The sequence below is a fragment of the Triturus cristatus genome, chromosome 6 (genome assembly GCF_964204655.1).
Source record: "Triturus cristatus chromosome 6, aTriCri1.1, whole genome shotgun sequence".
Taxonomy (NCBI): domain Eukaryota; kingdom Metazoa; phylum Chordata; class Amphibia; order Caudata; family Salamandridae; genus Triturus; species Triturus cristatus.
Genome location: NC_140589.1, coordinates 584,593,933 through 584,618,571, shown reverse-complemented (window position 1 = coordinate 584,618,571; position 24,639 = coordinate 584,593,933). Strand labels below are relative to the sequence as shown.

The following is a 24,639-nucleotide window of genomic DNA, read 5'->3' as shown; positions in this document are numbered from 1 at the left end:
CTTCGGTGGCGAATAGATCTAACCAAGGCTCTCCCCACTGCCGAAAGAGGCCTTGCACCACGTCCGAGTTTAGACGCCATTTGTGATCTATCATGCACCGGCGGCTGAGTTCGTCTGCTCTGGCGTTCAGTGAGCCCACCAGATGTTGAATCACCAGGGTGATGCCCTGATGTTTCAGCCATGTCCAGAGGCGCTGAGCCTCCTGACAAAGGGTCCACGACCCCACACCGCCCTGTTTGTTGCAATACCACATGGCAGTGGTGTTGTCCGTGAACACCTGCACCACACTTCGCCGGACAACGGGAAGGAATGCCTTCAGTGTAAGTCAGATCGTCCTAAGCTCCAAAAGGTTGATATGGAGCCGAGACTCCGCCGGAGACCAGAGTCCTCTGATCTCCGCCTCCCCCATGTGGCCCCCCCATCCCAGGAGGGACGCATCCGTCACTACTACGTGCTCCGGTTGGGGTAGGGAGAGGGATCTGCCGCTGACCCAATCGCAGTCCGTGAGCCACCACTGCAACTGCTTTGCAGTGCCCTCCGAGATCAAGACATGGTCGGACAGGTTGCCCCGATGCTGGGCCCACTGAAACTTCAGGTCCCACTGCAGAGCCCGCATTCGCCACCTGGCATGATGTACTAACAGGATGCAGTAGGCCATCAGACCCAGAAGCCGCAGCACCAAAGATGGGAATCAGAGCCTGAATATCCCGGACCCGCTGCTCTGGAGGATAAGCCCGGAACTGCGCTGAGTCCAGAACCGCTCCGATGAAAAGGAGCTTCTGGGAGGGGTATCAGATGCGACTTCGGCACATTGATGGAGAACCCCAGCAAATGCAGGAGGTCGGCCGTAGTCTGGAGGTGGGAGACGACTTGCTGGGGCGAGCCCGCCTTCAACAACCAGTCGTTAAGATAGGGGAAGACTGGGACCCCTGATCTGCGCAGATGAGCTGCGACCACCGCCATCACTTTCGTGAACACCCGAGGGGCATTGGTGAGTCTGAAGGGGAGCACAGTAAACTGAAAATGCTCCTGACCCACCATGAACCGCAGATAACGCCGGTGGGCCGGCAGGAAGGGGATGTGAAAATAAGCGTCCTGCAAGTCCAACACTACCATCCAGTCTCCAGGGTCTAGGGCAGCCAGAACCTGAGCTAAGGTGAGCATTTTGAACCTCTCCTTCCGGAGGAAGGCGTTGACGGTCCTGAGGTCCAAGATAGGGCATAGGCCCCCTTTGCCCTTCTTGGGAACCAGAAAGTAGTGGGAATAACAACCACGGCCTACTTCTGGACCAGGAACGCGCTCGACGGCCCCTTTGGCCAAGAGGGCCGTAACTTCCTCCCGTAGAAGATTCAAGTGATCCCCCGACATGCGGTGGCACTGCGGTGGCATGGCTGGAGGGGTAGTCTCGAAGGGGAGGGAGTAGCCCGTTCGGACGATTTGCAGCACCCACCTGTCCGAAGTGATGGAACGCCAGTGGAGCAGGGGTTGGCGAACTCTGCCTCCCACTGGCATGGAATGGGCCTGAAAGCACGGACTAGGAAGGCTTTGAGGCGGATGCTGCTGGGGTGGATGTGGATGGACCGGCACGTTGTCCCCCTGTACCGCCTCGGCGGAATACGCGACCGCGTGGAGGATGATTCTGCGGCCTGTGGCTAGGCGGACGTGAGGGGGCGCCCCTTCCTTGGCCACAAAAGGGGCGAAAAGCGGAAGTTTACAGGCGCGGGCCGAGAGACCCAAGGACTTGGCCGTGGCCCTGGAGTCCTTAAAGCGCTCCAGCGCACTGTCCGCTATGGCACTAAAGAGGCGATCGCCACCAAAGGGAATGTCCATGAAGGTGCTCTGAACATCCCCGGAAAAAGACGTGGATCGCAACCAGGCGTGACGACAAAGCGCCACAGTGGACGACATTGCCCTGCCAAGCGAGTCCGTCGTGTCCAAACCACATCAGATGGCATACCGCGCTGCGTCCCGCCCGTCGGCAAGGGCCTGGGCGAGCCGTGTCCGGGCCTCCTCCGGACACAGGGGCAGCACGTCCTTCACCGTATCCCACAGAGAGTGGGAGTAACGGTCCAAGAGACAAGTGGTGTTAATAGACCGCAGCCCTAAACTAAGGGAGGAGAACAGCTTTTTGCCAAACTGCTCCAGTCTCTTGGATTCCCGATCCGGGGGAGCGGGCAGGAAGGAGGTCTGGGAAGTAGAGGCCTGGATAACCAGGCTCTCAGGGGTGGGGTGTTGAGACAGAAAACTGGGGTCGCCCGGAGCAGGGCGGTGGCGTCGGGCTACGTTCCGATCCACAGGAGGTACTGTGGAGGGCTTGGACCAGGTGCCCTTAAGAACGTCCATCAGTGCTTCGCTAAACGGCAGCAGAGGCTCCGAGGAGCTTGCTGACGGTTGGAGCACTTCAGTGAGGAGGATAGTCCTCACGGCCATAGTAGGGAGCTCGAGCCCGAGGGCTTCGGCTGCCTTACGCAACGCCACAGAAAAGGTAGCACCTTCCTCCGAAGCCACGGTTGGAGGAGAGATGAAGCCAGTGTCAGGGGAGGTATCAAGTCCACTGGCATCCCCCAGCTCATCTGCCCAGTCCCGTGATAACTGGCTCTGGTGGGCAAGAGGGTCCTCAGAACCCTCCCAGTCGCCCCCGTCATCCGATTCCTGATAAACAGGGGGAAAAACCGGAGCCGGACGGAAGATGAAATGGTCATCCATCGGAGCCGTACGGCGCCGGGCCCGGACCGGGGCTGAACCGGGGAACGGCGTCGTCCGGAGACGGCGCCGGGGGTGGAACCGGTGTCGGCACCGGCGGAGGAGGCGTTGTGAGGTCGACCGGCACCAACTTAGATCCAGGCCTGGATCCCACGGGGACCTGCGGCGTCGGGACCGAAGTCGACGAAGGCGCCCGGGCCGGAGCCGCCGGCTCGCTAGGCCACTCCGTCGAGCCCGAAGGCGCGCCGGCAGGCATCGACGGCGGAGCCAGGCCCCTCATGGCCGAGAGGAAGGCACTGATCTCCGCCGGAGTCGCGTCAGTCCCAGGGACCGGCGTGTATGGAGACGGACGCGGCTCCTGTGGCTCCGACGGAGCCGCGGGGGTGGTACGACCCGGACCCTCGACCAAGTCGCGCGAATGGCGAGGGGAGTCCGAAGAGCGATGTCGTCTCTTGGACTTCTTACCATGCTTCGACTTACCCGAAGACTTGGAACCCGACGAGCGGTGATGGTGGCTGCAGCTCCGCGACCGGTCCTTCGACCTCCTCCTGGACCGGGATCGTGAACGGTGCGGAGCCGAGTGCCGGAGCTCGAGAAGCTTACGGGACCGCTCCTGCCTAGCCTTCGAGGTCAAGGCCTGGCAGTCGAGGCACGACTCTGCATCGTGGTCGGCCCCCAAGACAGTAAAGGCACCGGCGATGGTGGTCCGTTACCGACATCAGTCGGTGACAGGAGTCACAGGCTTTAAACCCAGGTATCCTACCAGCACCAGTTCGAGTCGACGAGTAGACAAAAGAGTCCAAAAAGTTTTAGTCAAAAAATGACTAAAGGGGTAAGCTCTTCCCGGATCGGCGCTGTCTGGCGCGGAAAAAAGAAGAACTGACGTCAGCACGCGAGGGTGGCGTCTAAGTACTCCGACGATGTCATTCCGGCACACGACGCCGACGACGGCCGCGGAGCCGCAGACGACGCCTAGCGACGCGCAAGGGGTATTGCTGATGAAAAATCTTTCCGGATCCAGCCTGACGCCTGGGGATATTCTAATGTGAGGAATCTAACTAACGTGTTTCTTTCAGATAGAACAAATCAGGCCAAGGAGAATTCAGAATGCTAACAAATCCAACCTGGTGAGAGCTCTTAGTTGATGTTTACCAAGACGATCACTCACCAGGTTGGTTCCGTTAGTTTTGTAAATGCCTTACAAGGTAATAATTAAGAGGACATTGATTATACAGAAAGGTGCTGAATATCTTGATAAATGCAGCAGACATCTAAAAAAATTAATGTATCTGAAGACCATTCAGCTTAACTGAAAGAGTATGGAGTGTAGTGTAACAAAGCAGGGACCAGGTTTTACCTCGAAATATCTTCATCTGCTGTTAGCTCCTGTTCCATGAGTAAAAACACTTGAACCTGAATAAGAAAGAAAATAATTAATTTCAATTTATCTTGGGATGGCATGGGACACGCTGATTGTATTTAAATACATTATTTCTCCGCAAAAGGTACAAATAATGTTTATTTCCTGACCACCCACCTAATCAAAGGTAATGTACATTTGCTAAAGGTGATAAGCTATGTAAATCTTTTCAGTTTGAAGAGAAACATAACGTCACTGGTAATTGTACCCACCCTCCACAAAGTAGAGAATTATCATTTGGAATATTTTATCTCAAACGTCAATAAAGGTCTGGATGATTTGAGGCCTCAAATTAAAGTGATTTATTTTATTTGTTCAGAAATGTGTCTTACAATTTTGAAAAGAACGCCTTATTTAAACAATGGGGAAGCCAGTATAAAGCTAAGGCACAATGCAAAAGTAAATATACAAGTAAGAACAAGCATTTGCAATGCAATCGGTCTCGCCTTTGGGACCTTAGAAGTATTTAGCGATGCAGTGGGAGCACTCCAGGGGGTTGTGAACGAAAGGGATGCGCACTTTTGGATCGGAAAGTTGAGGCAGGGCAACCCACAGGGGCTGCATGAAGTAAACCACAAAGAGTTATTGCAAAGTAGTAGAGGTGCAAAGAAAGGCTGGAGATGCAAGCAAAACAGAAAGGGCTGAAGGAGGGGGGGTGAGACACACAGAGCAGCGTCAGGACAGGTGGGTGACATGCAGAGATACTGTAGTGTGCAGAGTGGCACATATTTTGCCCAGCATGACGGGAGGATGATGTGGCAGAAGGCCTGTGGGGGTGGTAACACAGAGGGCATGCAAGGGCATATAAATGGGCTGGAGGGGCAAAGCTGGGCTGGAGGGGCAAAGAGTTGGTCTGGGGCACATAGAGTGCCAGTAGAGTCAGAGTAGGGTGACTCAAAGATTGGCTGCAAAGGCGAGACTAACCGGCATGCAGAAAGACTGCAGGTCCAGTGCCAAGGCTGCACCAAGAGGGGCTTCAAAGTGATAAAGGGACAGCGGTGGTGTGATAAGTTGTTATGAGTTCACACAAATATTATACATTAACACCCCATATGCCAAAACACCACCATCATATGCTAATATAACCATATAAATGTGTTCACACATCCAAGATAGTACACCAGCATATAACATCCCATGCCAACACAACTAAAATCTTAAAGTTACATCCATTATATGTCAACACACCAACATTGAAAGCCATGACACCATCATCATATGTTAGCATAAGCAACACAATACATCCACAAACCTCCAATTATGCACCAACATACCCATTGTTGGTCCACAATGTACGCCATCAACCCAAACATGGAAGCCGTTTCAGGCAAGGTTTAGGCCGTAGTGACAAACAATTATGTCAGGGAGAAAAGGAGGCAAGTACTAGAATATCTATGGTACAAACTAAAGATGGCTAAAACTACATACTTGGGCACCAAGGACATTAGCCAGGCTTATGTTCCAAGATGGAATTTTAAGTCATGCCAAACAAACCAAGCACGAAGCACAAAAGGCCTTAAGTTCAGGAAAAAAAAGTGAGGACCACGGCTTTACAGGCTGTTATTTGGGACACTGGTCAAATTTCAGTTGTTTGGTCCAGGATATTGACTTTAGCTTCCTTCCGAACCAACTGTCTAGGCCAATTTTAAGATTTTGTGTATAGTTTAAAATGGTTGTGCGTGAATTTGCTGTATGCAATGCAACTAATCTGAAAAGAGACTTTGCTCCAGTTCACTACTTTGAAGCCAATAGTATTTCCATACATATTTCTTAACTACAAAATAGATGCAATTCCTGGGCATAACCATCAGACAACGCAAATAAATTCTATATAAAGCACGAGAAAAGGACAACCTTTCCCAATGCATCATCCGTCTCTGCTGAGAGGGAAAATGCCTCAACTTGAGAGTAACTCTGCCACTTGTTTGAGAACATTTTATAAGGGTTCTTTTTTTATTGTAAATTCTGTTTATTGAATAAAGAACATGCAATACAAGCCAAGCAAATTGAATACTCATGTTCATGTAAAACAAGCATCAAATAAGCCCACATTCCATTATACAAAGGGCAACAGCTGAATAAGAACATACATGTCAGGATATAACCCATATAAAATGCAATCAGGCTCTACATAACAAACAGTAGCTCAATATAGGGGAACAACATTCCTCAGAGCCTCGCCGCTATTTATCGTTACAAGTAACCCATTATAGGGGAAGCGGAGAGAAACAAGCCTAGATGCGGGAGGGAAAAAATGGATAAAACAAGGTTCCCCTTAACTCAAGCATTGAACATGAGCCTATCTTCGGTGCTGCATAGGAAGCTTTGGAGATGTCCTGTGAGTGCCGGCATAAAATATAAATTCTTCACCTGCTTTATGGGGGACCCTCTGATCAGGAAAGCCACAGGGAACTGTCATCAATTACACATGAAAAATAACCTTAAAGAAAAATCCAAAAATGAAAACCTCACTAAGGGTGCTTTTTATTGCCTCAGCTGCCTTCTATGCAGGAGAACAACTTCTCGCTTACCCTTTTAAATCCTACCCTTACAGCTTCAAATATTTGTGAGATGTTAAAAAGCCATTTACAACTCTTGTGAACATTCCACCTAGTATACGGTTCACATCCAAACTACCTCACAAATAAGGGGAAGAAGTGCTTAGAATAATGTGCAGTACTCTAAAACGGAACTCAGTCCCATAGGCGCCACTAGCACTGTACTGAAACGCAGGAAAAGGGAAAGCTGTGAAAATATTGTAAAGCCGAATGTGATTTCTTTCAAGAGCCTCACCCGGCTGCTTTCTGTGCCATCTGCTGCCTGAGTAGCTTCGCAGTGAATGGAGCTGCACTGAAGCAGAACTGCTCGCGCACTAGGACACAATCGGGTCAGGTCAGCACTCCCTCCACCGAACCTGATGCCCGTCACAATTTCCACCATCTCGGTACCACTGCATGACCACCCACTCCCAGAGAGCGCAGAATCAGTCACATGTCCCATTTCTCACACACACCAGAAATGCCCAATGGATGCGCTACTCCAATCTGACTGCAAGAAGTCGATTGCCTCCTGATGCAGAGTACCAAAAGCAACTACGTCCCGCCCCCAGTTAGGCAACCCAAAAGTTTCCACCAGACCTGCTCTGCTCTCAACCATATCCATTCACCCATCTTGCAATGATGTTGTACAAAAACATGGAAGCACGGGGACTAGATCGACAGAGTACCTAATGCAAACACCCCCTTCCCCATCTATTCAGTTTAAACCTTCTTAAAAACCAAGTGAAGCAGCTGCAGCGGCCAACCTCTCCCTGCGCATTCAGCATGTTGCATAACATTAACCCCGCTGCCTTCTGCGAGGCTGACATCACCTTGGCGCACCCGTTTCCCACTGGATGCCCCTCCGGATGCCACACGGGACCCGGGTCTCTCTTCACACTGCCTCTCTCCCTGTCCGATTCATCGCAGGCACGGCTGCGCCTGTGCATCTGTGCAGGGGAAACATCACTGGGGGCCACTTTTCATGATTTTGTTGCGTTCGGGATTAGCTGGATTAAGGGTCGGTTCGATCGGGGAAGCCAGTTTATAACACAAAATAAGCGAGCGTCGAGCCACCCAAAAATGTGCGAGATTTAATCAAACTATCTGGGGTCGCTACAGGAGGAGGAATGCCAAGAACTTTTGGATAACGACATAGGTTATTTCGGTTGCAAAATTACCTGACCAAAATGGTCAACCGTGTCAGATCCTTCTTAAGGAAACACAGTCAAAGTGCCTGACCTATTAGGCCAAAACCAGCAGCCGCTACAACAAACATTTACAATGCAATAGGACTCGCATTTACACAAGACTTATTGCATTGCAAACGCCCGTACAGTGTAACACTTTAAGTAAAGGGGCCAGTAGCCAGGGAAAGATACAAATGGCAACATGGCATAATAAGGTGGGACTTAACAAGCCTCATTATCAATCAGAAGACAGAATTGACGAAGGACAAACACAGAAGCCAATGAAACATATGGGCGGAGAGTGAGAGCAGCTTGTCTACCCATACTGGACTACTGCATGTCTCGCAGAGCGAGCAGCGCATGCGAGCTGCCGCTTAACCTCGACCTAAATACGGAACAGTATTCAACAGAACCCAACACAAGAGCAGCTTGGGAAAGATAGCAAGATTGAAGATGTCTCCAGTTATAACAAGCTAAACAAGATGATACATATTTTATGACCATGCAGAAGATTGGCTTAAATGTTTACCATGTAGAATTGGGAAAGCATTTAAATACTATCGAAAAATTGCCATAAATTAAAATAGTGCAGAATTGACGTGCAAGCTTTAATGAAAATATTGTGTTTAAAAAATACAAGAAGTGAAGTACGAAACATTATTTATTCATATCAGGCCTCAAATGGCTAAAGCAACATTGCTTGACTAGCTGACTTGACTAGAATCACAGAGTGTGCTTAAAATGTTTAATTCTTGACTTTTCCATGAACATGTTTTTCATAACAAATAATAGTTGCATAAATGTGTTAATATATTTATAAGGAATTTTCTGCTTATACAAAGGTCACCATTAACAAATGATTAGAAATTAGTCTTTTAGTGGGCAGAAGAAAGCTCATATATGAAGATGCAGCATTCTTACAGAAAATAAAGGGTTGATGTGCTAAATGTTTTTCTTTTTTTTGTTATAGTGATGATTCATCTTCTATATAGAACATTGTTAGGAACTTGATGTATTAGAAGGTTAGAAATGTAGTTAAACGTGGAAAGTGCACATGAGTGGGAGAATGACCAACATGAACTTAGAGTTGATACAATTTAGTTGCAAAATCTAACATTGCTGTCCGTGGACTATTGTATTCCCGTGAGGAGATGAGGAGGAATCCTGTTCCCATGAAAGCATTGAATGATGATTGACTGGCTGAAGGAGGAGGGAGACGGAAAGCTTTAACACTGATGAATGTGTTGTCTATTTTAATGCGTGTTCCTAGAGTAGGTGACCCAGTCTTACTATTCCTTTTACCCAGACCCTGATGCCACATTGCATTATTAAGCCCTTTATTGGTTCTGACTGACACCATTTCTCTCCTCATTCGTAGAATAAGGATTCTTTCCTTAATGGAACATGCTTTAATGCATTTATTATAATTTACTTAACCAATATTGATTTTATATTTCTGTCATATATTGATGATTAATTAGAATTAATACAAATTTAGCTTGAGATATGCAATAAAGATTAACTACTAAAATATTTGATTAATAAAACCCTTTAAATCATAACAAACCCTGATTATTGACTGAAAATAGATGACTGATTGCGATTATAATGTAAGCGATGTATAGCTCCAGATTTTCTCCAAAACAACGGCAAAGATCCATTGGACCTAGAGTGATCCAAATGGGGGATTAGCCTGGATGATGGTAAACTGAAATACTTTAATTAAAAATCAAATCCCGCTTCAGCAGAATTCTGAGACCTGCAGACCAAATATTTCGTCTGAATGAGCTGCTAAGCCTTTGCACTTTTTATTGTTTTAGCTTGTTTTCATACCTCTTGTTTATTAGTAGTGTTTACTTTAGCTCCTTTTCTTTTCAAGTAATTTGGTGGCTAAGCAAGTGCACCACTTGCGACGGAAGCATCTGGACTGCAGTTCTACTTCTCATTTGTCCAGTATTTCTTCCCTTTCCATTGTTGTGGGAGTTGCCTGGTAACAGGGCTCCTCGTGCTCACCACTACTGCATCATGGTTGCCTTGTTCAATCAACTGTGATTGCAGTTAACAGATGAAGCTTGTATAGCTTGCTTCTATCACTTTAGTATAAAACTGCCTTAATTGTATTTTTTGGGGCCATTTTAAGTTCCATTAATTGTTCAGGGTCTTGTTTCTCCACCCTACATTTAGCTTATTATTTTAGTTGGTAAGCGATCAGTGTGCTTTCTATTGTTTACACTTGTTTCATTTCTCTTTTACTTTACATACATATTTTAGCATCTTTTAATTTGTCAGTATTGGCTGAAAGACCGTACCTCTCATGACAGGACCATCTGGGCTCAAAGTCTACACGTTATTCACCAAATACTTCTTTCATTTCCTTGTTTTGTGGAAGGTGCCTGACAACCGGGCAGTCTCTGATGACTGCTCAAGTGCCGTGGGTCCTATTTCAATCAGCTGGATGCATTCAGCAGGATTTCTGCTAGCGAGTCACAGAAACATCTAAGGCGAAGCCATCTGTGACTGTCCACGTCTTGTTCATAGCCGTTGACACACGCCCTGCCCATTCCACTACCAAGCATCCTTATTTCTAAATTTAGCTACATCCAAACTGACTTTCACAATCTTTGTCACTCCAACACATGGACGTTACTTTATTACATTGCCTTCCACCTGAGACTTGTAGAGACCTTAGCTCTACAGATAAACCAGTGGGGGGACTCCCATTTCACAACTGCTTTAATCATAAATCTTTCACTTTGTCCATACACTTCATGCCTTTCCCTAGAATCGCTCCGTTTCCAAACATTAACTGAAAACTTGCAATTAATAAGATTTCAAGGTCAACATCTTATTTTGCCAGAGACTTAGATTGACAATTCTTCCCTTCGCAGTTGTCATGAAGCAGTGTTAGCGATACTGCTTACACGCAGGGGGGCGGAGTCCAGTTCTCCAAGCCTGCAAATATGAAATTCCTTTCAGTGAAGGAATCACTGAGTGCTGGTGGTGTCTGGACTGGGGCTGTGCATTCATTGATAATGTGCTAAGCAGCAACATGCTGACAACAAACTAATATTCCCTGCAGGAAAACTTGTGTATTTTGGAAAGACAGTGGCCATCTCAGATTGTCAGGTATACCTTTCCTCATGGTTCACTGCACCCTTTACTAGGTAATTGTGATATGATGCTGCTGCAGCCAGGACCTCGCTACATGAATCTCAGGATTCATACTGAAGAACACTGGGTATACAGAAAAGTATTCTGAAAAGTCATGTTGATGGTGGCCATCTCGGGGAAGGCGCCCTTCAACAGATTGACAAACAACCTGACATCCTGCCCTTCAGCCACCCCCAACAGTCTTATGTTATTCCGCCGCTGGCGGTTATCAAAATCCTCCAGCTTCCACTGAACGTCCTCAATCGCCTTCTCTTGTGCCTGTTTAAAAGACTGCCATCTGCTAACATCATCCTCCAGTCTTCCTGTTCTTTCCTCTACGTGGGTGACCCTCTCTGCCATGTCTTCTTACAGTTTGTTCATTTTTCTCAGGGAACTTTGTATCTTCCTAGTTGCCTGCTTGGCCCTGCGACTCTCTGTCCTGGCTTCTCCCTGCATTTGCTTTAGAGTAGTGTAAAGGAGATCCAGTGAGGTGCTCTGAGGAGGACTATTTGGAGTGTTCTGCCCCGCCTGATTATTAACACTACCATCATCATGATACAGCTGTGATGTAGCTTAATAGTCCCAGATGAGTTTCCTGGCGGTTCCGGTGTTAGAGGGGCTATCAGGCAATTTCGTCTTTAATTTAATCCTCTTTTTCTGCTGGGTACCCTTATGGGGTGCCGGTGCCTTCTGTACAGATGAACTCTCAGCAGAGTCAGAGTCACAAGATATAAACAAATAAAAGAGGGGGTGCACGAAAAAGATAGTCCAATGAGCCAAAGCGTTGTAACTAAATGTCTTCTTTAATTCAAAGATAAATTTGAGTTGATAAAGGAATGGTCAGCCAACGCGTTTCATTCCCTCAAGGGGAACTTCATCAGGGCTGTAACATGATAAAACAACATAAATATTACACATAAATCATAAGGCACTGGACTAACAACACAGAAAAGATGACCATACAGTATGAAAATTATAAAGACAAATTTTTAAACAACATAAACAAGCACCCATATAAAATCACATGGATTGGACATGCAAAAGATTTTTTTCGATATGTACATATTAACAAACAAATGTTTGACTGACGAAAGATTCTTGCAATATGTATGTATTTACAAAAAAATGTTTTACTGACGACAGTCTAATTTAGAAAAACTGTCCACCTAATATCTATTTGTAAACAAAAGTTAAACTAACCTTAACCAACCTAAAGTTAGTATACAAAGCCTCACTTAATCTACTATCATCCAATATATATATCAAAAAAGTTTTTTATATATATTGTTTACCTAAGCAACAGCAGAAACCATATGTAAAAGAAGTACAACAAGAAAAAAGAAGAAAGAAGAGTTGATAAAGGTAAAAAAAAGAAAAGAAAACAATAAGTACAAGAAGGAATGAATGTCCGGCCAAAAACAATCCATATCACAGTGGACATGCATACCTTGAATAAATGTGTATGTTCTTGGAAATAAGACAAGTCTTGACAGCAAGGTGAAGCATAGTGTATTTCACATGTACTTCCGATTTCTGTAAAAAAGCCGAAATCGTAATAAATAGCATTCTAAGCCGAGATTATAAAACATCTAGTATAAATCTTTCTGATAGCATACACTGTTTGATAAACACACAAGTATAAGGCAATGTTAGATAGAAATTTAAAAAGATCTTCACACGTTAAGGTACACAAACACCGGAGAAATATATCCAACAACAAATATTCTACTCCTGCCGGGGTTGTCATGGCAAAGTAATATACTGAAAACAAAAACAAAAAACATGGACTGGTAGAAAATACGACCCATAGAGTGCACACGACACAACCCGGCGAGCACAAGGGACCAGCAAAATGCCCTCGATCAAGAACAGCATCGAGGCTCAGTCTATGTATGTCAACATCGAGGCTTGGTCTGTGCATGCCATGTCACAAACCAAAAAAAAGAGACCAAAAAGACAGAAATAACGGGCAAAGTTCAATACGAAGTACAAATTAGCGTCACACGAACTGCTAGCCCGAAACAGAGAAACCCACAACAGTATACAGAAAAAACCACAACCACGGGCAATACATACATATCAACCCCACGGACATAGAGTACACGTTATTCATCACATATTTCCTTACCGGCAGTCACCTAAGCAGGATTCCTTGTATACCGGCGTGTTCCTCGATAAGAGTAAAGAGACCCGCCATGGTGTATAAATGTACGCGACTCCACCCCCTCGTGAGCAAATAGCCAATGGGTGTGAGTGTGGACCAGGAATCATGGTCCACATACCATACGAGTAAGTCAGTCGCCATTTATAAACGGGCAGAGTAACCACGAATAAAATGTAACTGAAGGTGTATTGTTTGTAATATAAGACGCGAAACGTGCAAAGTTAAAGTCCAATCATGATCTCGTATTTATAAAAACCTTAAAACTGAAGTAAAAACGTACAACGTTTTGCGATTCACAACACCACCTAATTAAACTAGATTTTAAATGAAAGAAAATGGTATCATTTAAAACGTCTGAAACCAGAGCTGCACCCCTACATACGCTAATATCCAATGTAAGATGTAAACCGAAAGTTATGGTCATCGACGTGTCAAAATAGGTCGCCATTGTTAAACGGGCAATATAACACGGTGAAAATACATATATCTATTGAGATAGAGCATTGAGCATGTGAATATTTATAGTGAAGAGGCACATATGAATATAATCATTGTTCACTCTCGACCAAAAAATATATGTCCTCAACTGTAGCAATTGGGACTGAAACCCCACCCCTTGCAAGTAGATAGCCAGTGAGTGGAGGTGTCAAACAGAATTGTCAGAGGATATTAAACAATTGCCATATTCAAGCAGGCAAACGGAAATCCATATAATATGAGTATGAATCTGTTAGTTCTGAACCAGAGTTCAAATTGAAGAGTTTTAATCAACATAGTCATAAAATGGAAAATCGAAATCGATACGCAATAAATGAAACCTGAAGCATTTTTCCGGAGAAAATATGTATGCACATAGAATAAGATTCTTCCCACTGAAGCATGGCTTCTTATTTGAAAATAGAAGCCATTAAGGAGACCATAAGAGGGACGCGAATGTGTTGGTGCATGAATAATATGTCATATCGCATCAACCAGATGTGATGAAAATAAGATATCCCAACTTCTGAAGAGCTACAATATCTGAAAAAACCGACAGACCTCACGATAAGAGCAAAAATGAATAATTCAAGGGTCATATCACACCCAATGATTGAGGCAAAGAGAGAGAAGCAAATGGTTTTAGTAAGTAACAAGTGGTAGAATACATATCCCAGCCCAAACATCGCAAGCTTTCACCAAGTATTTATAGAAGAACAGAAATAGAGAGAATAAAGGAAAGGGATCATTGTAGATGATAAAAGTCACCAATTTCTAAACAGCAATATGCAATATGCAATTTAACCACAGTGTTATATGCATATACAGTGTGTCCCACCATTAATGGAAGTTGCCAATGCATGACTTTGAGCATGAATTCACATACATTGATCATTTTCAAGAAAGTAATGCATTTCATTGTCACTGTTAAATCCTTCGATGGCACTACGTAATCTGCAAATCCATTTAGCCTCACACTGCCTGAGCTGAAGCTCACGGTCACCTCCTCTCTCTGCATTTTCCACATGTTCAATAGCGTGAAACCAGAAGTTAGCATGACCTTTATGTTCATTGATGAAGAGTTCCGTCATGGGATATCTGGAGTCACGTTTGAGTATAGCCCTCCTGTGCTCCTGAATCCTGATTTTTAGGCTACATTTGGTGCTGCCTACGTAAATGGTTCCACAAGGGCATCCAATCACGTAGACAACAAACATGGTGTTACAGTTGATGAAATTATAGATGTTATAATTTCTAGAACCATTGTATGAAAAAATCTTAGTTTTGTCAATCCCCAGTTCACAAATGTTGCACATTGTGCAAATGAAGAAGCCTGTTGGTTTGGATGGTAACCATGTTGTTTTCTTGTTGTTACATTTTTTAATATAACTGGGGCATAGGTCATTTTTTAGGGTCTTCCCGCGCCTATATGTGATTGATGGATTGGTGTGAATCACTTTTTGTAGACCGGGTATCTCGCACAGGAGATTCCAATGTCTCTTCAGCAATTTGAAAATAGCACTGTTATGTGAGGTATACTGGGTCACGAACCTAATGTTGTTATCACTATTATTAGTTCTAGCTATGCTCTGTTTTTTTAATTATTAAAGTGGTCTCTCTGGTTAGTGAACGCGCCCTGTTCTCTGCCCTGTCCACAATCTCTTTTTTGTATCCCCTAGCTAAAAATCTTTTCTTAACTTGCTGGAGATTCTTATTAAAATTGGATTCCTCACTACAGTTGCGTCTGACACGTACCATCTCCCCATACGGAATGTTATTGATGGTAGAGCTGGAATGTGCACTCTCTGGATGTAGAACTGCATTGCATGCAGTGTCTTTACGATATAGAGTGCTCTGGATATGCCCATCTTGTATGTAAAACTGAAGATCCAAAAAGTTAATTTTCTCATTGCTGAATTCCATTGTAAGTTTGACATTGAATGGGTTAGAGTTGAGGTATTCGAAGTAATCTTGGAGTTGTGATACAGAACCCGACCATAGGCAGATAATATCATCGATGTACCTCCCCCAGAACACGATGTATTCAGTCCAGGGGGAGGCACATCTTCCCCATGCATGCCCCCTCTCATACCATCCCATAAAGAGACAGGCATAAGAAGGGGAAAACCTGGATCCCATGGCCGTACCTCTCCTCTGATGGTACCAAATGTCATCATATAGGAAGTAATTCCTATTGAGGACCAATTTCAGCATTTCAATGATCATTTGATTTTGATCAAACTGATCAGCATTCTCTCTGTCCAAATAGAATTCAGCAGCCTTGAGGCCATATTCATGTTGGATACAAGTGTATAAGCTAGTAACATCAAAAGTGACAAATAGGAGTTCGTCAGACCACTCAAAATCCTGAAATTTATTTAAAATGTCCTTGCTGGCCTGAATATATGAAGGGAGATCAAGGACATGTTTGTTGATTCTGAGGTCAATAAATTCAGACATTTTCTCAGTAACTGACCCAATACCCGAGATGATGGGTCTTCCTGGAGGGAAGTTTCCTTTTTTGTGCACCTTAGGAAGAATGTAGATTCAGGGAAATCTGGGAATCTCAGTTTTAAGGTACCTGAATTCTTGTTCACTAATCAGACCCATGTCCCTCCATTCCCTTAACTTCAAATTGATTTCAATAATCAGATCACGGGTGGGATTGTAATCCAATCTGCCATAGCAATCATTAACCCTTAGTTGCCGTTCGATTTCACCTTTATAATCTTTTATGTCCATGACAACGACATTCCCGCCCTTATCAGACTCCCTAATGACGATGTTATTGTCATTTTTTAGTCTTTTTAGTGCTAGTCTCTCTCCAAATGTGAGATTGTGTTGTTGATTTCTCAAACCTCCGTTTTCTTTTTCCAGTCGGTATAAACCATCACTCACCCGCTCTGTAATTATGTCAATATTACCGTGATATGTCTTTGGGGTAAATTTGGACCTGGGGCGTAATCCACTTTCTCTCATAACATTCTCACTGATATCAAGGTCATCTAAGATGGTATGCATCCCCACCACATGGGATCCAGGTTTGCCCCCTCTTATACCTGTCTCTTTATGGGATGGTATGAGAGGGGGCATGCATGGGGAAGATGTGCCTCCCCCTGGACTGAATACATCGTGTTCTGGGGGAGGTACATCGATGATATTATCTGCCTATGGTCGGGTTCTGTATCACAACTCCAAGATTACTTCGAATACCTCAACTCTAACCCATTCAATGTCAAACTTACAATGGAATTCAGCAATGAGAAAATTAACTTGTTGGATCTTCAGTTTTACATACAAGATGGGCATATCCAGAGCACTCTATATCGTAAAGACACTGCGTGCAATGCAGTTCTACATCCAGAGAGTGCACATGCCAGCTCTACCATCAATAACATTCCGTATGGGGAGATGGTACGTGTCAGACGCAACTGTAGTGAGGAATCCAATTTTGATAAGAATCTCCAGCAAGTTAAGAAAAGATTTTTAGCTAGGGGATACAAAAAAGAGATTGTGGACAGGGCAGAGAACAGGGCGCGTTCACTAACCAGAGAGACCACTTTAATAATAAAAAAAACAGAGCATAGCTAGAACTAAGAATAGTGATAACAACATTAGGTTCGAGACCCAGTATACCTCACAAAACAGTGCTATTTTCAAATTGCTGAAGAGACATTGGAATCTCCTGTGCGAGATACCCGGTCTACAAAAAGTGATTCACACCAATCCATCAATCACATATAGGCGCGGGAAGACCCTAAAAAATGACCTATGACCCAGTTATATTAAAAAATGTAACAACAAGAAAACAACATGGTTACCATCCAAACCAAAAGGCTTCTTCATTTGCACAATGTGCAACATTTGTGAACTGGGGATTGACAAAACTAAGATTTTTTCATACAATGGCTCTAGAAATTATAACATCTATAATTTCATCAACTGTAACACCATGTTTGTTGTCTACGTGATTGGATGCCCTTGTGGAACCATTTACGTAGGCAGCACCAAATGTAGCCTAAAAATCAGGATTCAGGAGCACAGGAGGGCTATACTCAAACGTGACTCCAGATATCCCATGACGGAACACTTCATCAATGAACATAAAGGTCATGCTAACTTCTGGTTTCACGCTATTGAACATGTGGAAAATGCAGAGAGAGGAGGTGACCGTGAGCTTCAGCTCAGGCAGTGTGAGGCTAAATGGATTTGCAGATTACGTAGTGCCATCGAAGGATTTAACAGTGACAATGAAATGCATTACTTTCTTGAAAATGATTAATGTATGTGAATTCATGCTCGAAAAGTCATGCATTGGCAACTTCCATTAATGGTGGGACACACTGTATATGCATATAACACTGTGGTTATATTGCATATTGCTGTTTAGAAATTGGTGACTTATCATCTACAATGATCCCTTTCCTTTATTCTCTCTATTTCTGTTCTTCTATAAATACTTGGTGAAAGCTTGTGATGTTTGGGCTGGGATATGTATTCTACCACTTGTTACTTACTAAAACCCTTTGCTTCTCTCTCTTTGCCTCAATCATTGGGTGTGATATGATCCTTGAATTATTCATTTTTGCTCTTATCGTGAGGTCTGTCGGTTTTTTCAGATATTGTAGCTCTTCAGAAGTTGGGATATCTTATTTTCATCACATCTGGTTGATGCGATATGACATATTATTCATGCACCAACACATTCGCGTCCCTCTTATGGTCTCCTTAATGGCTTCTATTTTCAAATAAGAAGCCATGCTTCAGTGGGAAGAATCTTATTCTATGTGCATACATATTTTCTCCGGAAAAATGCTTCAGGTTTCATTTATTGCGTATCGATTTCGATTTTCCATTTTATGACTATGTTGATTAAAACTCTTCAATTTGAACTCGGGTTCAGAACTAACAGATTCATACTCATATTATATGGATTTCCGTTTGCCTGCTTGAATATGGCAATTGTTTAATATCCTCTGACAATTCTGTTTGACACCTCCACTCACTGGCTATCTACTTGCAAGGGGTGGGGTTTCAGTCCCAATTGCTACAGTTGAGGACATATATTTTTTGGTCGAGAGTGAACAATGATTATATTCATATGTGCCTCTTCACTATAAATATTCACATGCTCAATGCTCTATCTCAATAGATATATGTATTTTCACCGTGTTATATTGCCCGTTTAACAATGGCGACCTATTTTGACACGTCGATGACCATAACTTTCGGTTTACATCTTACATTGGATATTAGCGTATGTAGGGGTGCAGCTCTTGTTTCAGACGTTTTAAATGATACCATTTTCTTTCATTTAACCCCTTCGGTGCTCATGACGGAACGGTTCCGTCATGAGCCACGGTTGAGCTGTGCTCATGACGGAACCGTTCCGTCATGACCACGCCCGCGCAAGATTCCGTCAGCACAGCGGCGGAATTTGCGCAGCATGGAAGGGGTTAAAATCTAGTTTAATTAGGTGGTGTTGTGAATCGCAAAACGTTGTACGTTTTTACTTCAGTTTTAAGGTTTTTATAAATACGAGATCATGATTGGACTTTAACTTTGCACGTTTCGCGTCTTATATTACAAACAATACACCTTCAGTTACATTTTATTCGTGGTTACTCTGCCCGTTTATAAATGGCGACTGACTTACTCGTATGGTATGTGGACCATGATTCCTGGTCCACACTCACACCCATTGGCTATTTGCTCACGAGGGGGTGGAGTCGCGTACATTTATACACCATGGCGGGTCTCTTTACTCTTATCGAGGAACACGCCAGTATACAAGGAATCCTGCTTAGGCTACTGCCGGTAAGGATATATGTGATGAATAACGTGTACTCTATGTCCGTGGGGTTGATTTGTATGTTTTGCCCGTGGTTGTGGGTTTTTTTGTATACTGTTGTGGGTTTCTCTGTTTCGGGCTAGCAGTTCGTGTGACGCTAATTTGTACTTCGTATTGAACTTTGCCCGTTATTTCTGTCTTTTTGGTCTCTTTTTTTTGTTTGTGACATGGCATGCACAGACCAAGCCTCGATGTTGACATACATAGACTGAGCCTCGATGCTGTTCTTGATCGAGGGCATTTTGCTGGTCCCTTGTGCTTGCCGGGTTGTGTCGTGTGCACTCTATGGGTCGTATTTTCTACCAGTCCATGTCTTTTTTTTGTTTTTGTTTTTTTGTTTTCAGTATATTACTTTGCCATGACAACCCTGGCAGGAGTAGAATATTTGTTATTGGATATATTTCTCCGGTGTTTGTATACCTTAACGTGTGAAGATCTTTTTAAATTTCTATCTAACATTGCCTTATACTTGTGTGTTTATCAAACAGTGTATGCTATCAGAAAGATTTATACTAGATGTTTTATAATCTCGGCTTAGAATGCCATTTATTACGATTTTGGATGTTGTGTGCTTTTTTACAGAAATCGGAAGTACATGTGAAATACACTATACTTCACCTTGCTGTCAGACTTGTCTTATTTCCAAGAACATACACATTTTTTCAAGGTATGCATGTCCACTGTGATATGGATTGTTTTTGGCCGGACATTCATTCCTTCTTGTACTTATTGTTTTCTTTTCTTTTTTTACCTTTATCAACTGTTCTTTCTTCTTTTTTCTTGTTGTGCTTCTTTTACATATGGTTTCTGCTGTTGCTTAGGTAAACAATATATATAAAACACGTTTTTGATACATATATATTGGATGATAGTAGATTAAGTGAGGCTTTGTATACTAACTTTAGGTTGGTTAAGGTTAGTTTAACTTTTGTTTACAAATAGATATTAGGTGGACAGTTTTTCTAAATTAGACTGTCGTCAGCAAAAAAATTTTTTGTAAATACATACATATTGCAAGAATCTTTCGTCAGTCAAACATTTGTTTGTTAATATGTACATATCGAAAAAAATCTTTTGCATGTCCAATCCATGTGATTTTATATGGGTACTTGTTTATGTTGTTTAAAAATTTGTCTTTATAATTTTCATACTGTATGGTCATCTTTTCTGTGTTGTTAGTCCTGTGCCTTATGATTTATGTGTAATATTTATGTTGTTTTATCATGTTACAGCCCTGATGAAGTTCCCCTTGAGGGAATGAAACGCGTTGGCTGACCATTCCTTTATCAACTCAAATTTATCTTTGAATTAAAGAGGACATTTAGTTACAACGCTTTGGCTCATTGGACTATCTCTTTTGTGCACCCCCTCTTTCATTTGTTTAAGTTTAACTGATCTGGAGCACAGTAGCGCCATTCAGCGGCTGGCGTATGGGGTTGATTGCACAATAAATATTACATTTACCTTGAGAACTGATGTAAGGTGCGGCAAGAAGGGCCCGCCGTTGCTGCAGTTGGAAAATCAGAGTCACAAGATAAACTCCCTTCACTTGAAAGAAGAGAGTCCGAGTCGTCATTAAGAGAGAAAAAGCAGTCTCCAGCTGGTGAGCCAGTAGCCCCCCTGTCCTGTGCTAGCCCTTGAAACTGCCCTGTGTTTGTAAGATCAGTGGGCCCTGAAGGATTTACTAAGGGTCTCAGCTCCTGACTACTCACAGCCTCCACCGGCAGGGCCTGTTCACCTCCAACTGTAGTTCCAGCAACCTCCGCCGCATCGCCCCCAGTTCTAGTTGCGACCCCTATAGCAGAATCTCCTGCCTCGATAGAGTGAACTTCGTGATCCGAGCCCGTTTGCTCCGCACTTGGCTTCCCTTGACTCGCGTCTGCCCCAGGCAGTGCCTGCAACGTTGAATCCGCACGTTCCCTAGATACCAGATTTTCAGCGTCCTCGAGGCCCGCTTCACCAGCTCTAGCTTCCGTGCTCTCCGTTTGCCTTGCGGCGAAGGACTCGACCAAGGTGGGCTGACGAAATGAGCTTTCCTTAGTTTTGTTCACATCCCTCGCAGGTTTTACCGCAGGAGCAGCTTTCTGACCCACATCGGCAGAGTCCTTACTACCGACGGACACGGTGCTGCCGCCACTGCCTTGCTGATCATTCGTTTTTTTGGTAAGTGTCCTGCGCACCATCCCTGTAATACGCTGCCCAGGGATCAGGGCCGGCGAATCCTTCATCGGTTCTTTGTTGGCTCCTAGATCTTTCTGATCTTTAAGTTGCTTCGGTCCCCTCGGCGCCATCCTGTTCCCGGTGCTCCGTCGCTGTAACAGCCCTGCTATTCGTTCAAGGCTGTGCTGGTCAAGAACCACCAGCGAAGCCACAGGGTGCGGTAACCACCGCCACGGATCAAAATCCTGTAGCCAGACAGCCAGGGGAAAATTCTTCAGAGTAGGGAACAACAACAACATTCTTTTAAATCGCCATCAGGAGTCAGAAAGGAGGGAGAGAGATCTGCGACTACACACTACGGCCGGTCAGCGGCCATCTTGCCCCCAAAAAACGCATCACCCACAGGGCCTCCATCACCCACAGGGCCTCGAATAACAGAAAGGGGGAGGCTGCGATTTGCTGCGGGCTATGCGGTCACACATAGGTCATGAGTGACCTATTTGCCTGTAAGGGGGGTGGGATGGGGGTTCGTGGGGAGGGTCTCTTGGTCGGGGGGTTTGGGGGAGGAGGGGGGCACACACAGCATAGCACAGCACGACATCCGAGGTGGTGGGTTGTACGCACGAGGGGTAGTAAGTATGGGGAAAGAAGTAGCATAGAATGGGCTTAGTGGAACGTGTTTTCTGATTCGCCGGTTAATAAGTTGGGACAGGTATTTGATGTATTCTAATGAGTGTGCGGATTGCCTCAATTAATATCTGTGGGCTCAATGATCACCTTAAAAGGCAACGAGTTACGGCTGTTCTGAGATCAATGCGATTGGACCTTGTTTGTCTACAGGAGACACATATAGAGGGGATAAGGGGCTATCTGGTGGAACAATTGGGGTTTACCTTGCTTGCCCATAAAAAACAGGGGGCCAAGACCAGAGGGGTTGCTATATTAGCTAAAAAAAGAATGAGGTTATAGTCAAAAGAAAGATGGAGGGTAGATGGGTCCTCCTTGAATGCATAATAGATGGTGAAACGTTGACTATAGGGTCAGTGTATGGATCTACTGAGGATGAACCGGATATATTTGAGTTTCTGGATTTAGAACTACCCTTATGGCCTGAGCCGGTCATCCTGTGTGGGGATTTTAATATTAATGGGCTAGGTGGGCTGGGCACTGAAGCTGGGCATTGCAATCTTGGTCGCAAAAAAAAGACATGTCGTGCAATAGTGAACCTGGCTCGGCATAATTCTCTAACTGATGTGTGGGCACGTTTAAAACCTATAGACACTGGCAGTACTTATTATTCAGCCCCGCACAAGGTCTGTGTTAGATTGGATTATTTTTTTATCTCTAATTCCCTGTTGTCAAGAACCCAGATTGAGAAAGTGCCTCGAATTATCTCAGACCACAATCCGTTGGTACTAACATTAAAACTCACAAAAGTAGTCAGGCGGGAATGTAAATGGACTTTCGAAAGAGGATTGCTTAAGGATGAAAGTTATATTAAACATATGAATGACTGGATTGCAATTTTTTGGTAGATTAATAGAGGAAGTACCTCTTCTGGGGTCTCTTGGGATGCATTTAAGACAGGCGTCGTGGGGAGACGTTGAGCTTTAGCCTATATAAGCAAAAACAGGAAGAATTAAGATCAAAGAAACTCGTTAAAGCCGTGGCTGATGCAGAGGAGGAATTGAATGTAGCAATTCTCCATAGGAATCCTCCTGATCAAGCGCTCCTCAAAGTCGTATCTACAAAAGCAGAAGCAGTTGAGAGTATTGCCAGTAAGGCGGCTGCTAACTTCTTAATCAAGAAAGAGCAATGTCCCGAACTAAGTGAGCGGGTGGGGCACACTCTGGCGATACGCACAAGGCAGAAGGCAGCCTCAGGCGAAGTCAGGGAGATCTCAGACGGCAGAGGAGATACAGTAACGGATTCTGGTGAGATCCGTGAGGTTTTTAGACAGTTTTATGCTGGATTATATAATGAGGACGAGCCAAGGGACCTTACAGTTATTCAGGAGTATCTCAGGGATATATCAGCTCCTTTGCTCTCTGAGGAGGATACGGGGGCACTCGAAGTACCTTTGACCCTTGAAGAGATTACTACAGCATTAAACAGCCTCCATCCGGGTAAAGCGGCAGGCCCTGACCAGATCCCTATTGAGTTCTATAAGGTCTTCCATGAGGCTGTCCGTCTGGACTTGGCGGATACGATATTGCAGGCACAAGGTGGAGTCTCCATCTCGAATTCTTGGGCAGGAGCAGATATAGTGATAATATTAAAAAAGGGTAAAACGCCTTTAGAACCAGGGTCTTACAGACCTATAACCCTTATGAACTCAGACGCAAAAATCTTCTCGATGGCAATGGCTCTAAGACTTTGTAGAGGTATAGGAGATCTGGTTAGTCCTACCCAGCACGGTTTCATTCCAGGGAGGGGTACAACGCAACATATACGTAAAGTCATTACCCTCTTCGACGCAGTGGAGGTCTCAGGAGACCCTATGGTTGTCTTGTTGCTGGATGCAGAGAAAGCATTCGATAGGGTCTCCTGGGACTACCTCTGGATGGTCATGAGGCGTGGAGGTATTGGGGAGGGGTACATCAGAGCAATCCAGGCTCTATATAGAGCTCCCACAGCCCGACTCAGAATCAATAGAGGCTACACTGCGTCTCTTCAGATTAAGCGTGGGGCCCGTCAAGGGTGCCCATGCTCGCCACTTCTTTTCGCATTATACATTGACCCATTGATTCGTAAATTAGAATCAAATGATAAGATTCCGCCACTAAAAGTCCAGGGTCGAGATTTTAAAACTTTGGCATACGCAGATGACGTAGCTATCGTGACTCCAATGCCCGCTAGCACTATAGGAGAGGTGGAATTAGAAGCCCGGGCAGGCTTCAGGCTACGCGCTCAATGGTTCTAAGACCCAGATAATTAAGAACAACAGGGCAGTCTGTAATGATGCACGAGTGGTTGACTCTGCCGTA

General features: G+C 44.4%; 1 protein-coding gene across 3 annotated transcripts in view; it reads right to left on the bottom strand.

Annotated features, from left to right (window-relative positions):
* DOP1A (DOP1 leucine zipper like protein A) overlaps positions 1-24,639 on the bottom strand; it is a 1,047,530-nt gene that overhangs the window by 100,883 nt on the left and 922,008 nt on the right. For all 3 annotated transcript variants that reach the window (XR_014963003.1, XM_085611023.1, XM_085611022.1), the window contains one exon: positions 4,061-4,116. Coding sequence is in view for 2 of the 3 variants with exons in the window: in XM_085611023.1 (XP_085467149.1) it covers positions 4,061-4,116 (56 nt within the window). In the remaining variant the exon portion in view is untranslated. The remainder of the gene's footprint in view (positions 1-4,060; positions 4,117-24,639) is intronic.